The following is a 16,723-nucleotide window of genomic DNA, read 5'->3' as shown; positions in this document are numbered from 1 at the left end:
AAAAGAATAAATGACTATTAGAATTACAAGATACAGCAAGTCTTTGAGTTTGCCTACATGTGGGGTGGGGTGGGGGGTGTTAAACCACATCGATGCCATTATTTAACTTGCAGTACGTAAGCTACACTAATAGCATGCATACAAGATGGTTGTGCATTTTTTCAATTTGCATTGTTGTGTACACTAAGCACACAGAGTTCTTGGAGGATCTTCTAAGGTCCTATGTTTTGCTGCTAAGACGTATGCATTCTGAGATTTTTCTCTCTGCATTGTGGGATGCATAGCAGAAACCAAGAGGGTTCAAATTCTTAAAAAAACTAAACAAAAAACCCCCAGGTTTCTGCTTTCTCTGCCCCGTGCTCTTTTTCTGGGTGGGTTAGCCCCATTTTTGTATTTCTGCTGGCCGGCATGGACCCAGCAAAGCTCCTCACTGCACCTCTATGCTAGCAACTGTGCAGAGGCAGGCTGGGCTGCATTTCAGCACTTAAAGTTGGATGAATTTGGACTTCTCCTGCTGCACCACCCAGCAGATGATATGGCAACAACAGCAGCTGTCTAGTAGCACGATCAGCTTCAGTGGGGTGAGGATGATCAAGAGGTTGACACAGAGCAGCTAATTTTAGAGGAGCCATTCCTGAAGCAGCTTCACACCATGCAGTGCCATTTCTGGGCTCAGGAAACCAGCATTGATTGGCGGGAAAGGAGAAGTTACTAAACCTGTGAGGTACCTGGAATTCTTTGAGATGTGTGTCCCTGTACATTTTGTATTTCTCATTAACAAGTGGCCTCTAGTCCCAAGAACCATTGAGGAACTACGCTTGCAGTTAAAGAACGTTCAGATTGAGGTGAAGCATCTGACCTGCATCCTGAGACAACAGTTGAGGTTTGATTGGGAGTTGCCATGGAGGATGAGAGGTGAGTTTCATGAGGTAAGCTGAGGTCCAAAAGGGCCATTGTACTGGGCCCCTACCACTGGGTGGTCAGGACACCATCGGTACCAAGGGGTCCTTTGTTTTACAGTGCCGAGACCAGTGCCGGGATCTTGAGCAGTACTGGCTGTGTCGGGACATGAACTACTCCGCCTCTGACTCAGAGGAGCAGACCCTGACCCGGCACCGGGGTGATGGATAAGAGCCTTGCATAATGGTGGGCTTGCCACGGTGCCGGATAGGTGGTGCCACAGACAGTGCCCGAAGTGTGCAGCAGATGTACCGGGTATCAGCACTCCAGGAATGAGAGCTACTCTAACAAGGAAAGAAAAGCTATCTACTCTTGGAAGAGAATCTAAACCTTGCTTAAATAATAAAAATAATCAGAATTAGTGATAATTAGGGCATAATAGCTGTCAACGTCTTCTATCTTCTGCATATTAAAAAACAGCGAGGGAACTCTCTTGTCCACATACTCCAGGATGAGCTGGGACTTGCGTCGTCTACACCTGAACCAATGAATGCGAGGCAGGGCACTGTGCTGTCATGGCAATCAAGTCCCATGTGGCCTTGAAAGTGTCTGGTGTGAAGGGAAGGTCAAGGTCCTCTTCCAACTCCAGACTGGGGAGTCCAACACCGGACCTCCCGTAAAGGCCAGAGTCAACAGCGACAGGACCAATGGACCAGCCTTCTGGTGTCCCAGTGTGGGACGCACCACACTGATGTCCTGTTTGCTCTTCTTGGCATGAGAACGGCCCCCTCTGCCTTTTTCTTCTTATGCGGCTTGGGGATCATGAATGATATCGCACCGACAAGCTGGCCTTCTGCACTGGGAAGCGGTGCCGATGTTCCTTATGAGAGTCCTGCCTCGGTGCCGAGGCGTGCTGCACTGAGGCCAGTGCACTGTGCAATGAGGTGGCTGGTGCTGCCTCTTGTGCTGGTTGAGGCCAGAGAGCAGACTCCATTAAAAGGAGTTTAAGCCGATAGCCCTTCCCACTTTTGGTTCTGGGTTTGAAGCCTCTGTAAATACTACACTTGTCCTGCAAATGTCCCTCTCCCAGGCACTTCAGACAAGCGGCATGCGGATCCCCTCTGGGCATAGACTTACCACACCTATCATACGGCTTGAACCCCTGGGGTTGCAGCAGGTCTTTGACGCTACTCTGAACCTCGCTTGGGAAGCCCAACAGCTGCAGCAAAAACTCTCCCCTCCTGACCACTGCAGTGAGTGTAGATCATGCTGAAGTACCTGCAGCATCCAAGGATGCCTGGAACCATATCTTGTCAGGAGCTGACCCTGTCTACAATGCCCTTAAACTGGTCACGATGTTTCTCTGGCAAGTGCTCAATAAAGGAATTAAGTTTGTGGTAATTTAAATAATCATATTTGACCATGAATGCCTGATAATTTGCTATCTTGAACTGAAGTGTGGCATTTGGGACCAAAAAGATCAAGTCTCCTGTCATCCTTACTGTAAAGGGTGGACTTTGAGCTATGCTATCTGCCTTGTTCACTAAAAGCCTTCGCTACCAGGGAATTTGGAGCTGGATGAGAAAATAAAAACTCTGATTCCCTGGCAGGGACATAATATCTTTTATCTGCCCTCTTGCAAGTAGGTGGTATGGCAGCTAAGGTTTGCTAAACTGTGTTAGCAGCCTTTATTGACCAGAATGACAATTTGCAGATGTCTAGATGTGCAAAATTTCTTGCAGTTTATGGCAGGACTCCTGAACCACCTCTAAGGGAATCTGAAGCATGTCAGCAATTCACTTAATCAGTTCTTGAAAGTGCCTAACATCATCTGCCTTAAGAGGGTGGTGGAAGCAAGACAGCTTTGTCAGGCAGTGAAGAGGAAATATTAGTAAGAGGTGTCATCTCCTTAGCCACCTTTATTTCTTGCTCCTCAAAGATCTCCTCCTCTGTCATAAGTGGTGGTAGCAGAGGTTGAGGAAGAATGGTCCCTTTTCTGTTCCCTTGCACTGCTACCAAAAAACTCAGACCAAGGGCGCAGGCACACTCCTTGAAGAAGAACCCATAACTGTTTCTTAAAAGCAACCAATGTCAAGAGAAATGTTTCATTCTCCCTTAAGATGGTAGTGTGTATTTTTATTCATTCTCTATGCAGCTGGACTGGAAGTCTGGACTTTCCTACATAATGCTTTGATGCCATCTGCTAGAACAATATGGTTCATACTCCTACTCTTCAAGATGCTTTTCTCTTCTGCCTCTGCATGTACAAAGTCACAATAGCAAAAAACAAGAAATTATTATTTGCAGCATTTAAGGCCAAGAGTCAACAACTGATAAATACTGTTTTCCATTTTTATGTCGTGTATAAAAGCCATTTATTTGCCACTTGGAAAAGCATTAGCCATTTTTTTCTGCTGAATGTCTTTAGAATACTATCTTTCATATAAGCAATTAGCTTCAGATATTACTTTCCTTTGCTCAGTAAGTGATAAATTTTACCCCAGGGTCCATCTGAAATGACCTCCTTTAAGGCCTAACCCAAACCCCACTTAAGTCAGAGTCTTTCTGTGTCCATTTCTTTAATGAGTAAGTACTAATTTAGTTAACCATTTGTCTGCTTTTCAGCACAGGCAGAGGTTAAGAGGAACCTGAAAGGCGGTAATGTAGAGGTGCCTCTGTCTACTTGCTCTTGAGAAGTCCTCTCTTCTAGCACAGACATCCTAAGGCCAGTGGAGGCTGGCTAGGCTGCTCTCGTTCAGAGCAGCAACATGAGTTCTTTGTTCAGGCCATTTTTCCAAGGGTAAAAGCCACATAGAGAAAGCTTTGTGCCTCAAAGGCCTGGGCAATCTGCATTCCAAAGACACACTCAGAGATGCGTGCAGAAAAATGGGCAGGTAGGCAATGAATGATCTGAAGTGTGAAGCCACTAGTACCAGCCTAGCTTGAAATTGCTACTGCTGTGAAGGGGAGCCAGATGCTGCCAGCCAGAAATGGAAGAAAAAGTGAGGCAGGAGAGAACACAAAGGGCCTGTAGGTTCAGGAAGGCACAAGAGAGAGCATGAAATGACTGTTTTGTGTAGATGTAGGAAGTCTACCAGAGTTAACAACACGCAGGCTCTTAAAAGGGCCAGATTCAGCCACCAAAAGGAAGATTTGTTTAAGAATGCCTCCACAATGGAATTAGCTTGACGCAATTCCACAGGATTAGCAAATGGACATTTGCCTGTAATACATGGTCCACAGAAGAGTATTTATCAGCAATTGTATGGCTCCAATACTATTATGGAAAAAAGAAAAAAACTTGATACACATTCTGGTACATACAAAAATGCACTGGAAAAGTAACTGTTGTATAGTCTCAAGAGCTACAGTGATTTCATTCATAAATATCTTTGGAGAGATTTTCAAAAGTACAAGTGGCAGTTAGATGCCAAAGAGCCATTGAAAGTCAAATAGCAGCTGGGTGCTCAACTGCCATTTGTGCCTTAGTTCCATATCTTGCTTCTACATCTCTCCTAAAATAAAAATCCCAGAAACTGCTTTAAGGACTACCAAAAAATTAACAAAAATCTCAACTTTAAACAGGTTTGTTTAGTTGGGCAAAAATGGTATTTGCTGATTTTTATATCAGACACTGCATGAAACAAGTGATTTTTAATTTTAAAAAGCTTAAAGGTATCTGGATAAAAAAAACTGAACCAATTTTCAGTCTCACAGGATCTGGAACAACTGAAATACTGATTGTTGAAAAAAAATGTTTACCAAGGCGAAGATTAGCAGTTAACCATATCTATGCTACCAGTTATACACATTTATCAAGGTGTGTAGTGACAATGAGAGCTACTCTAACAGGGAAGGAAAAGCGATCTAAATCTTGCTTTAAAAAAATCGAAATTAGTGATAATTAGTGCATAATACCTGTCAATATCTTCTATCTTCTGCATATTAAACAGCAGCGAGGGAACTATCTTGTCCATATGCTGAGGCTCCCATATGGTTGCTCTGAGCTCATCATTAACTGTTTTACGTACTACTCCCTGAATGCCTCTGATTCCAGCAATTCGGATCCTAGGAGAGAAAAGAAATGTCTAAATGTGGAAACGTAGCATAAGACTTAATGATTTATTTAGTTACTAGGCATTATGGTTATGCAGTTTGGATTTCATTTCAACTCTAAAATGGAATTAAATTGGAAAGCTGGTTAAAACTGTTGAGGACATACATATTGCCTTTAAATGAACACAAGGCTCCTAGTGACATTGATGGAAGCAACTCATGCACACATGAGAACAACATATGGCCTTTAAAAGTTATACTGATATGGATCTTCAGGCAAACTTGCAAATATATATAATTGTTCAATGGTACAGACTGCCTCTCAAAGCACCAAGTGCATGGCTTACAAAAAAGAAGGAGCTAATCTTTCAAGATTTTTGAAGGTTGATATCTACGAGAATGATTAGAAATGACAGAAGTAAGTCAGAAAAAGGAAGACAGCCTGAATTGCTAGAACAGTTACATGTATCTTGATCAATGAATAAAAGTGAAACATAAAATACAAAAGGGCACTTACATCTGTATTTATCAACCAAATATACCAAAAATGCTGACTGTAAAAAAATACAAACTGATATGCTCGGACCTCTACTAAGGACTTAGTCCTATTGATTACAGCCATTTATATAGTATCCATAATAGGGATGTAAAAAACATGTAAAAACAATACCCATGTAACCGATTAAAGTTCTATCATTACTTGGTTAAATGTTTAACCGGGGAACTATGGATGCCGGGGTGCTGCAGCACCCCCACGTTTTAGGAGGGGCTCCGCTGCCAGCCCTGCATCTGGGGATTCCAGCTGCTAGCTCTGCGCTCTGCTGCCCGCCGGAATCCCAGATGGAGTTTAATCACTAACAGAAACCCATAACCATCAAGCTTAACTGGTTATATTCTTACATTCCTAACCCATAAGTATAAATACAGGTGTAGTTTAGAAGAAACTATGTAAAAACACAACTTTATACAGAAAAGGTTCATATTTGTGGAACTGAACTGATAAATATTAAATATGCTGAGGCGCCAATAACTAAATTTTTATTATTTATTTATTTATTTTACTTATTTTGCGACGAGACATTGAAATGAAGAAAGCTACTAGTCATAAGAGGTGAGACGATTTAGCATAATTGGACTTTTTAAAATAAAGATTTTATCACTCCTTTAAAGCCATTTTAAATCTTAATTTCAGCACAAAGGAATATGGTCACTGGCCTTGATTCTTACTTCTCTAAGCTAACTGTTAGTCACACTGCTAAACTAAACTAAAATATTCCAAGCTTTACTTCATAAATGGCACTTTATTCACTAGGCACACAGTTAGAGGAAAATGAGAGCTAAGATCCTGAATAATCTATTGTAGGTCTAATTAGGATTTGGTACCAGGAACTAAATCTGTTTCTAGGAGTTCATGGAAGACAGCTTTAATATGGTTAATGTAAGAGGTAGAGACAACATGTGTAAGTGATTGGGATGCACTTCAAATAGCTAGAGAAATGCAGGTTTATTACTTTAGTAGATGTATAGTGCAGTCTTGTCATTCCAATTTTAAGAAGTCTAGAAATTACAGTTAAAGTGCACTGCATTTTAATATTCCATCACAGAAAAAATTTCAGTCATATAACGTCATCCATAATATTAACATTTTTTAAGTGAGATGTTTATTATTCTTCATAGGAAAGTAGCATGACTTTAATCAAGAATCAGAGGGGTAGCCGTGTTAGTCTGGATCTGTAAAACCAGCAGAGAATCCTGTGGCACCTTATAGACTAACAGACGTTTTGGAGCATGAGCTTTCGTGGGTGAATACCCACTTCGTCAAGAATGCTCATTTAATTCTCAATTATACATCTTTGGTGTACGATCAAGTTTTGCTCATGTAATGATTATACTAATAATCACCCCTATCAAAAGGTACTTACATAGTGAAGACTTGTTCATCTTGAATGACTTCACTGTCCATCCCAATGGCAACTTTTGCATTAACTCCTATGATTATCTAATTTTTTTAAGAAGGGGGTGATGAGAACCAAGTTTAAGATTTCTGTACAGACAGGCACTTTCAATCTGACCCTTAGAATCAATTTGGAGCTTGAGAATCTGAGTTATACGAGTCTGTTTAATGTCCTGAAAAATTTGCTAGCTCATTTGCCAACATGAGCAGGAACTTGTCCTGGAAAGTGGGGTTCTGCAGAATTTAAGTTTTCATTAAAAAAAAAATCCTAGCCTTTAGGAAAGCCTCTTTCACAATGATAATGTAAACTGAATTGGATCAATTCAGAATTACTTCAGGCTGACAGGAAACTTAGACATAAAAAATGCAAATTATTTAAGACCAAAATCCTACCCCTGAACACCAGGAGGAAGGTATACTTTCCCTCTGATCACAGTGAGAGAAGAGCTACTCGTTCCAGCACTACGTGGGAGGAAAAAGGCCAGTGGATCTGTACAGCAGCATGTAATAAACGTCTGTCTCAGATCTGGACTTAGAGTTCAACATCTGAGTGTTTACTGAACCTCCCCCAAGCTTATACCCAGCTTGGATTTTATCTCGCTGCCACCAACTAGGACTATTTAGGGTTCCTAGTTACCCCGAGTCACCCCAACCTTACCGGGGACCCCCAAGACCAGAACCCCTGGGTCTCCCTATCTCAACGGGAAAACAAGCTCTCCCCCTTGTCTCCTCGTTATCTGCTCCCCGTTCCCCCTCCCTTTTCCTGGGTGAGCCTGGCGATGCAGTCTTAACTCCTTGAAGGCAAAACAAGAGGGAAATCACCCTCCCTTCCTGTAGCCTCACCGGAGAACCCCAAAACCTCAGCCAGGTTTTAAAAAAAGGAACTTTATATAAAAGAAAGAAATACAAAACATATTACTGCATTAAGAGATCAATACAGGCTCTTGCTTATAAGAAAATAGGAATAAACAGTCTGATTTAAAAGACAGCCAAATTAACCAGTCCAGCACAGTCAACACACATGTAAATACAACACAAAGCATATAACAGCCTATTTGCCTTGTTGCCTTTGTACTCACACTTGTAGGAAATGTTAGAAAGAAATAGGAGTTAGCAGAAAGCTGTTTCCTCCATAGCTGGGAGAAACACAAAGACCGAGAGTACACAATTCCCGCCCCTGACTTTTAAAAATCCAGCTCTCTTGACTTGCGTCCTCTGGTCAGGTGTTTGGTTCCCTTTGTTCACCCTTTACAGGTAAAAGAAATTTAACCCTTACCTTACCTATCTACTTATGACAGCACCACAGGCCCAGTGCTCATATCCTTACTGTCACTGTTGTGCAGGAAACCCCTGTGAAGCTGGGGCTTTTGTTGTGCTGAAGGAACGTGAATCCTCCATCTTCTGGCATAATTCCTGCACAGGAGAATGGCTTAGCTTCCACTAGAAGAGGTCTCTTCCAATACTCCAAGAAAGGGGTTGGATTTACATCTGAATATTGTAAGAATATCAGATGTATGTTAACCTTGAAATCCTTCTGCATCTTAGTTTTGTCTCCAAAAGACTAGATATTTGGAACTACTGAATGATTTGTCAAAGTCTGCAGCCTTATGACAACTGTATTAGGATACACTCTAGTTTAAGGCCAGGACCTATCCCCACTCCTGTTGGTGTGAGGAACAAGACTGGAAATTACCAGAGTTGTGTTCCAACCGCATCTCTATGATCAGCATGCTTTATGACCTTGTCCAAGTTGATAAGGAAACTAAGACCATATGCTAATCTTTACAATTCATAGAGCCCTTTGAGTTTATTTTTAATGACCATACAACCACTGAAGCTTCATGTTGTCCCATGAAGATGCATTGTGAGTATGCTTTCCTTAATAAAAATATACAGCTTTCAGATGAATATTTCAATTATTTCTTACATTATAAACTCCTCTGAGCAAAGAAAGTGTCTTTTGTACTACACCTAACAGAGTAGGCCTCCACCCAATGCTGACTAATAAAAATATTTAACAACAATTTGGATTTTTACTGTTGAAGGCAATCTGAACAATTTAATACATGAAAGCAGGAAAAAAAATCAGTATTGTTATAGGTTGGGATGAACCTTGCTGGTGGGTGCAACCACCACCTTTCATTCAGAATAAATGTAGAGGCCATTACACTCCCTTATAGAACCTGGTAGCTGAAGCAACTGTGACCTCCCACCCCAAAACAGGCACACCACCACCCAAAACAAAGGAACATGTAGGCAAGAGGCTTAGCTGGCTATTGTTTTATGAAGACCATGTATCTGTGAAAGAAACAAAGACCAGAGAACCTGAGAGAGAAAGCACAAGGAAGCCCCAGACAGCAGCACCAGTAGCACATCATTCTCCTAACAGTGTGAAAAAGGGTAACAATATAGTGGAGTTATAAATCATTCTGTTAAAAAAAAGTTCTCACAAATTCTAACATGTTTGAGTAGACAAATGAGAACACTTCACTAGAGGGAGCTAAAGACCAAAAAACGCAGTGTTTATGTAATACTAAAAAACAAGCCCATGGTGCAATATACTGACATTTTATGAATTAAAGTGTTTTTACACTATTGACATGCTGGTCCTTAAATTACACTAATTTATATACAAAATGCCATCCTTAACCACAGCTTACACTCCCACTACACAAAATGGACTAACAGTGATGCTACCAAACAAAGCAGAAAATGTTATGTTAAGCTGGCAAATCTATTCCTGTATCTATTTACATTTTAACATACAAAACTCATCACCATGATGTTTATACTTTAGATAAACTGACTAAAGGTAACTGTTTGGAAGTTCACTACTGAAAATTCAGCTAAGCTTGGACAGTTTATTTTGTACCATAATATATTTTTTGCACTATTGTCGTAGTAAAGGATTTTGATTACTTATACAAACTAAATATTTCCTTTGTAAGTGAAGACTTATCAGAAGCCTACTACTCAGGCCTGGAAGGGAACCTGGTGCCCTACGAGAACCACAATATTTTCCCTTCCCCTCCTCCATTCCTCAAACAGCTTCACCTCCCTCTTGGAAATACAGTGGCAGAGGTCTACCCAATTCCCTTCCAGAGAAGCAGAGGCAGCAGCAGCATGGGGCCCTCTTCTTCCCCAACCTAGAGTAGCAGCAAGGATCCCCTTAGAAGCAGTAGGTGCATCAACAGGGGTCCCCCTGGCCTCCCGACTGAAGTATCAATTATTCAATACTTCAATCGTGAGGCCTGACTTCTCATGTAACTCATATGGTTGTAGTCTTGGCCCTATGTCCCTTAACATATTTGGAGCAATCTTGCAGCCCTTTTTCAGGTAAAACTTAACTACACTGAGAGTTTTAACTGAGTAAGACTTGCAGTATGAGGCGTGTTTTCCTGAAATAATGCACAGGTTGTAATGTTAGTTCCTTGAATGATCACCGAAATGTTATAACTATTGTACTTCACTTCTGCTTTAGTTTTGAACAGAGTACATAGCAATACAATACAAACTGGTACTTACTCAGTTCGTGTTTCTGGATCACTGTGACAGGAATGACACATGGCACTAAATCGAGAAACGAAAAAATCATAGCGTCTGTGATATGAAGGGGTGTCTTCCTCAATGTTGGCAAATTTGACAAACTAGGGGACAAAAGGAAAAAAAAAAGCACGGTTAGAAAAAATTTTTATAACAAAAGTTTCCAAAAAGAGAACTAGAAGGGTTTTTAGTTTTTAATTCCAGAACTTTCAAAAGTGGCTGTTTAATGTTTACAAAGTCGAATATTTAAAAATTGAACAGAAAAAAGAATCCTCATGTTGCAATGCAATGTAGAATATCTGCACAATAAGAGCAGAATTAATAATTTATCCTGGTTTATTTGGTTAATCTAGTAAAACAAAAAGGAAACATGCGACTGGAGGGAGGGACGGGGGGATGGGAAGAGAAAGAGGGGAGTAAATAGGCCTTGCCCTAATTTGCTCCAGAAAAATATCAGCCCAGCTCAGAAAACTATAGACTCTAAGTGATTTTTTTCTTATTTTGGATTCATGTGCTTAGCTAATGGATTTTTTTAAAGTGTTCTGATGTAATTTTTCATCATCTTATAAAATCTGTGAAGACCAAGACAACTGGCCTTGCAATCTAATGGTAGGTCAACAAGCTATACAAAAGTGATCAGTTTTGTTCACAAGCCTGCTCTCCAGGCCAGCAGAGGCCAAAGGTATTGTGTAGGCCATGAAATCGGAGCCTGGAGGTGGGAGGGAAGGAGTGATCTCATGTTGCTGCAGGTGATTCACTTTGGGTCACAGGGAGCAACACTGGCAGGCTGTAGAAGGAACTGCTTTAACTCTCACCAGCTAGAGGAAGGACAGTCACAAATATTTCCTTTGAAAGAGTGAGCATTCATGGGAGATCCTAGAGGACTCTTCCTCTCCAACCCTGTGAAGTCAGTATTGCCAGCCTCAAGCATGTAAACATGTGTCCAGCCCCCAAAAAACATGATACAAAAAAGCCATGAGTTTTAAGCCAAAGTAATAAATGCTGGGTTCTTTTTATCTGCAGTCTGGTTAAGTCTGAGGCTTTAGGGTGCCCTGGCTTCAAATTTCTAACTTTTTCTCTGTAACAATGGAGGTTAGAAAAAAATTAAAATGAAAGCTGAGATTGTCAGACCATCTCTTGATTCCAACTAGTAGGGGCTTAAATATATATCAAATGTCATAAGATTCACCACAAAAAAAATCCACAAGAGCTGGCAACACTGTTTTATCCTAATTAAAAACAAAACAAAAAAAAGGGTTAAATTGTAGTACATGTGATTTTCAAAAGCTGTTCCATTAGCAGCTGCATTCTTTCAAAGTGATCTAAATGAAACTGAATGAAGAGCATACCTTGTGGTGAATATGTAAAATTGAAACAAAGTATTGCATCATAACATTTTAGGCGGGAGGGGGGGAAGGCATCTACCCATCAAACAACCTCACAAAGCTGCTTGCCAGGTTGAACAGTCTATCTAAAACTATGTACCAAATAATGGCATCTCCTATTGCTCAGGGGCATTTGAAACAAAAACTAAGAAGCAGCATTCAATTTACAAAAATTCACAAACTTAAGCAGAATTTCCCTAATGCCACATGGTTTGCACAAAATGCTTTGAACATTATAAAAGTAAAAAAAGTCAATAAATGATACTGGATAATGCTGAATGTTACCTAATGTTATCTGCAACTTTCAAACACTAAACTATCAAATGCATTAGTAGTCCCACTGAGTAGAAAGTGGGATTGTGTTTCTATCCTATACAATGCTGTACAATAGCAGTCAGCAACCTCTGGCACGCGGCTCGCCAGGGTAAGCATCCTGGCGGGCCTGGCGAGTTTGTTTATCTGCCACGTCCACAGGTTTGGCCGCTTGCAGCTCCCACTGGCCACAGTTCGCTGCTCCAGGCCAATGGGGGTTGCGGGAAGTGGCGCAGGCTGAGGGATGTGCTGGCCGTGGCTTCCCACCATCCCCATTGGCCTGGACCGGCGAACCATGGCCAGTAAGAGCCACGATCAGCCAAACTTGCAGATGCGGCAGGTAAACAAACTGTCCCGGCCCGCCAGGGGCTTACCCTGGTGATCCGCGTGCCAGAGGTTGCCAACCCCTGCTATACAATCACTGGCTATAAAAGTCAACATCTTCTACAACAATGAAGAGTTCTGGACTCAAAAGAACATGTGAGTGATGTGATCCAGATGATATTTGTATGGCTTCTGCACTAGAGAGAATTGCTGAAGAAGTCTCGGGAGATAACTGACCCCCACAAATTTAGTTGCTTACACAAAAATATTGGTTTAAAAAAGGAATGGAATAGTTCAGATGACAGAAGAAAGCTCTGGATGCCACATCTAGGAATTTAAACTATCTTTGACAAAAAATTAGTATCTTTTTAGCATCTAGATGGACTTTTGGTCTGACCCAATGTGGCCATTCTTATGTTCTTATCTCAAAGTCCCAAAATGAGCCAAACTTGAAGAAACGGTTGACATTTCTTTACAAATCACCAAGCACAGTCTAGAGCAGTATTTCATAAAATCAAAGAATATCAGGGTTGGAAGGAACATCAGGAGGTCATCTAGTTCAACACCCTGCTCAAAGCAGGACCAATTCCCAGACAGATTTTTGCCCCAGATCCCTAAATGGCCAAGGATGGAAATCACAACCCTGGGTTTAGCAGGCCAATGTGCAAACCACTGAGCTATCTCTTCCCCCTCACCCTTCTCAACGACCAGTCCATGGACTGGCACCAATCCCTGAGATATCCCTGACACAGTTTAGGAAGGCAGCAAGTTGGTACCTCGTATCAAAAAGGTTGAGAAACATTGATTTAGAGCAGGTGTCAGCAACCTTTCAGAAGTGCTTTGCCGAGTCTTCATTTATTCACTCTAATTTAAGGTTTTGCGTGCCAGTAATACATTTTAACTTTTTTAGAAGGTCTCTTTCTATAGTCTATAATATATAATTAAACTATTGTTGTATGTAAAGTAAATAAGGTTTTTAAAATGTTTAAGAAGCTTCATTTAAAATTAAATTAAAATGCAGAGCCCCCAGACTGGTGGCCAAGGCCTGGACGGTGTGAGTGCCACTGAAAATCAGCTCGCGTGCTGCCTTCGGCACCAGTGCCATAGGTTGCCTACCCCGATCTAAAGCATCCCTTCCATCCTTAACTTTAGAACTAGACTGTATCAACAGGTCATCCAGATATGACTGGAAAAGCCATGTGGAATCTGCAGGGGCACTGTACGAACTTAAAGATGAGAGCTCTGTATTTGAGGGAGATAATGAAACTGTTACCATTCATTATCTTCCTCTGCCCTTGCATCTCTTTCTCCTGTTTCCTCTGCAACATCAGTTCTGTATCCAACAACCTCACTGCCATCATTTTACCCACTGAGAGCTGTAGTACCAGTTTAAATTCAGCAGATATCTTACAACTATATTCTAAGCATCACTGAAAAAGCTGGCTCTAAAACCTGAGATACTGTACAAAAATGTTCTTCCTGGAAACAGAATGCACTGGGTTGTCACATGGTAAGAAAGTGATTAACAATCAAACCAATGTTCTAAGGTCTATTGTCACTCATTTGTGTGAAGGAGAACAGCCCACAGACACTCATTGTAGAACATGAGCAACATTTTCTCTTGACACACTACTTTATAATTTTTTTTTTTTAAAGCTTTCCTCTCTCTAAGGGCTTCAGGAATAGGCTTCAAATACCTGCTGTCCTATTGTTTGTTTCACAGCATTGCTAATTATGTGGCAGTGTGATTAAATAGGTTGTCTGCAAAACGGCTTTTTTACACAAATCAATCTTCTACAATGTAATGAACCATGAAGTTCAGGAAAGAGGAAAACAGGAGGACCTAATTTTAACATGTTCACAAACATTCAAACATCTTCAGAGCCTATTCAAGTGATTTGTCCAGATCCATTCTTGTAAAAGGCTTTTGGTTTTGTGGTGCATGATCCACCTTCTGTGGGAACAGAAGAGGAGGTAATATTTGGATGACCTCTCTCTCTCAGGCCTTGTCTACACTACAAACTTGGGTCGATGGAAGCTTAAATAGACATAATGTATGCATCTACACTACCAGGTCCCTTCCGCTGACCTAAGTTGCCTGTAACAGCGATTTCATTACTCTACCTCTTCGAGTGATGTAGCATTGAATTTGATATTGATGGGTCAACAGAGAGGTAGCATAGATACAGCTTTGTGTGGTTTGACTCAAATGGCCTACAGGAGGTGTCCCACAATGTTCTGCTGTGACTGCTCTGGAATATCGCGATTCTCAGCGGTGACCCCACAACTCCTCCCACAAACACACTGTGGACATTGCCCAGGAGTATGAATTCTGGGCCACCACAGGCAACAAGGAGGACGTTCTGGAGGAAGATGGGAGACAGGTGAGTGGTGGATCCATTCTCCCTGACAGCCAGGACTTGTTCTTAACCCCAGAGCCCAGCCAGTCTCAGGAGAGCATGGTGGCCAAGCGTGATACTGGTGAAGGCACCTCTGGTGAGTATACATTTCCAAACAAACTGTAGGGCTTACATGCTATTATATTTTATGTTTAATCTGAACAAAAAATGAGGTGCATTGGCTATCTGTTTCGAAGTTGCTGCTCCAGCTCCGCAGATGGTGCTCCCCGGGAAAGTCTGTTTATGTGCACAGGGATGGCCCGGAATCCTCCCTGGAGATCTCTACGAAACTTTCATGAAGGTACCCTGCAATTCTTTGCAGGTTTGTGGGGAGGACTGCCTTATTTCTTCTATCACGGTAGGACACTTTCTTACACCACTCCACTCTTAACTTTGCTGGCATCATTCTGGTACACAGCATAACAGCATGAGGACCAGGTCTGTACCCAGACGCTTGCAGCATCTGCTCCCTTGCCACCTCTGTTACCCTCAGGAAACTATCAGATAAGGTCACCTAGAGAAAACAGGGGAAGTTTTCATTACAAGTGCTAATACCACAAACAGTGGAGCATGTGAGCCACCTCTCCCCTCCTGGTGAATTCTGGGTCCCAACCACGTTTTGCCTAACATGTCATTGCTTTGGTTGGCAGGGACTAGCATCTACTAAGACACTGGCTCTCAAACTTTTGTACTGGTGACCCCTTTCACACAGGATGACTCCGAGTGCGATCCCCCTTATAAATTAAAAAACACTTTTAACACTATTATAAATCCTGGAGGCAAAGCGGGATTTGGGGGTGGAGGCTGAGAGCTTGCAACCCGCCCCCCCCCACCCCCGTAATAATCTCGCGACCCCTGAGGGGTCACAACACCCAGTTTGAGCATTAAGGAAAGGGGGGGAAGAAGGCTTCCTGTGTTATCCCCCACCCTATGGAACCACCTGAGAAACAGACAGCAATTTGGGAGTCTTAACACTGGGATTGGTTCTCAAGCAACATCCATATTCCTAGGGGAAGGGGGCACTGTTCACCTATCCACTTGTGCCGTCAATGTGAATTTCCCACAAGTTGCAGCACAAGGCTCGTCGCCCATGTCGTAGGGCTGGAACAGGAAACTGACCCATTGAATAGCTAGGGATTCTGATTATGTTCTGGTTTACACTGGAGTGTGATAAGGGGAGTGTTTTATGTTTGTTTTTTTTTAAATACCAACCTTGCACCAGAACCAGCGTAGAGCTAACAATGGTTGTCTTGTGTTTTGCATGCCTTATAGCCGAAAGCTTGTCCTACACTGCATCATTCGAACTGCGAGAGAGGTTATCGCAGATCAAAAGGCAGAAAAAGAGGACACCGGATGACATGTTCAGCAAGTGTGATGGGGCAAGGCCAGATGGCTACAGTAAAGTAGTGAGGAACAGGTATATTAGTCCCAGGCTAAACAAACCCCTGATACCATGATAACCAAATGGCAGTTGCTCCAGGTTAATCAAGACACTTGGGGCCAATTAAGATCCTTCTAGAAGGCAGTGGAGATAGCTAGATTGATTGAGACACGTGAAGCCAATCAAGGGCTGGCTGGAACTAGTTAAAAGCCTCCCAGTTAGTCAGTGAGGCACGGGTGTCAGGAGCTATAGGAGGGAGCCGCTCTGTTGGAGGAATGAAGCAGTACGAATCCATAACAGGTGTAAGGAAAGAGGCTCTGAGGTAACGGTGAAGGAGATATTGAGTGGGGGCTGCTGGGGAAGTGGCCCAGGGAATTGCACACGTCCTATTTCCAAAAAGTCAGCTACCACAGCTGCTAATTTTAGGGTCCCTGGGCTGGAGCCCAGAGTAGAGGGCGGGCCCGGGCTC

General features: G+C 42.1%; 1 protein-coding gene across 1 annotated transcript in view; it reads right to left on the bottom strand.

Moving 5' to 3' along the window:
* The window catches only part of EFR3A (EFR3 homolog A), a 115,000-nt gene that overhangs the window by 78,478 nt on the left and 19,799 nt on the right, over positions 1–16,723 (bottom strand). Inside the window, 2 exon segments of the mRNA XM_032795048.2 lie at positions 4,819–4,968; positions 10,436–10,557. Of these exon segments, the coding sequence (XP_032650939.1) occupies positions 4,819–4,968; positions 10,436–10,557 (272 nt within the window).

Source organism: Chelonoidis abingdonii, chromosome 2, assembly GCF_003597395.2.
Source record: "Chelonoidis abingdonii isolate Lonesome George chromosome 2, CheloAbing_2.0, whole genome shotgun sequence".
NCBI classification, from domain to species: Eukaryota; Metazoa; Chordata; order Testudines; family Testudinidae; genus Chelonoidis; species Chelonoidis abingdonii.
Note: the sequence above shows the minus strand (reverse complement) of the source record. Positions and strands in the feature narration are given on the sequence as shown.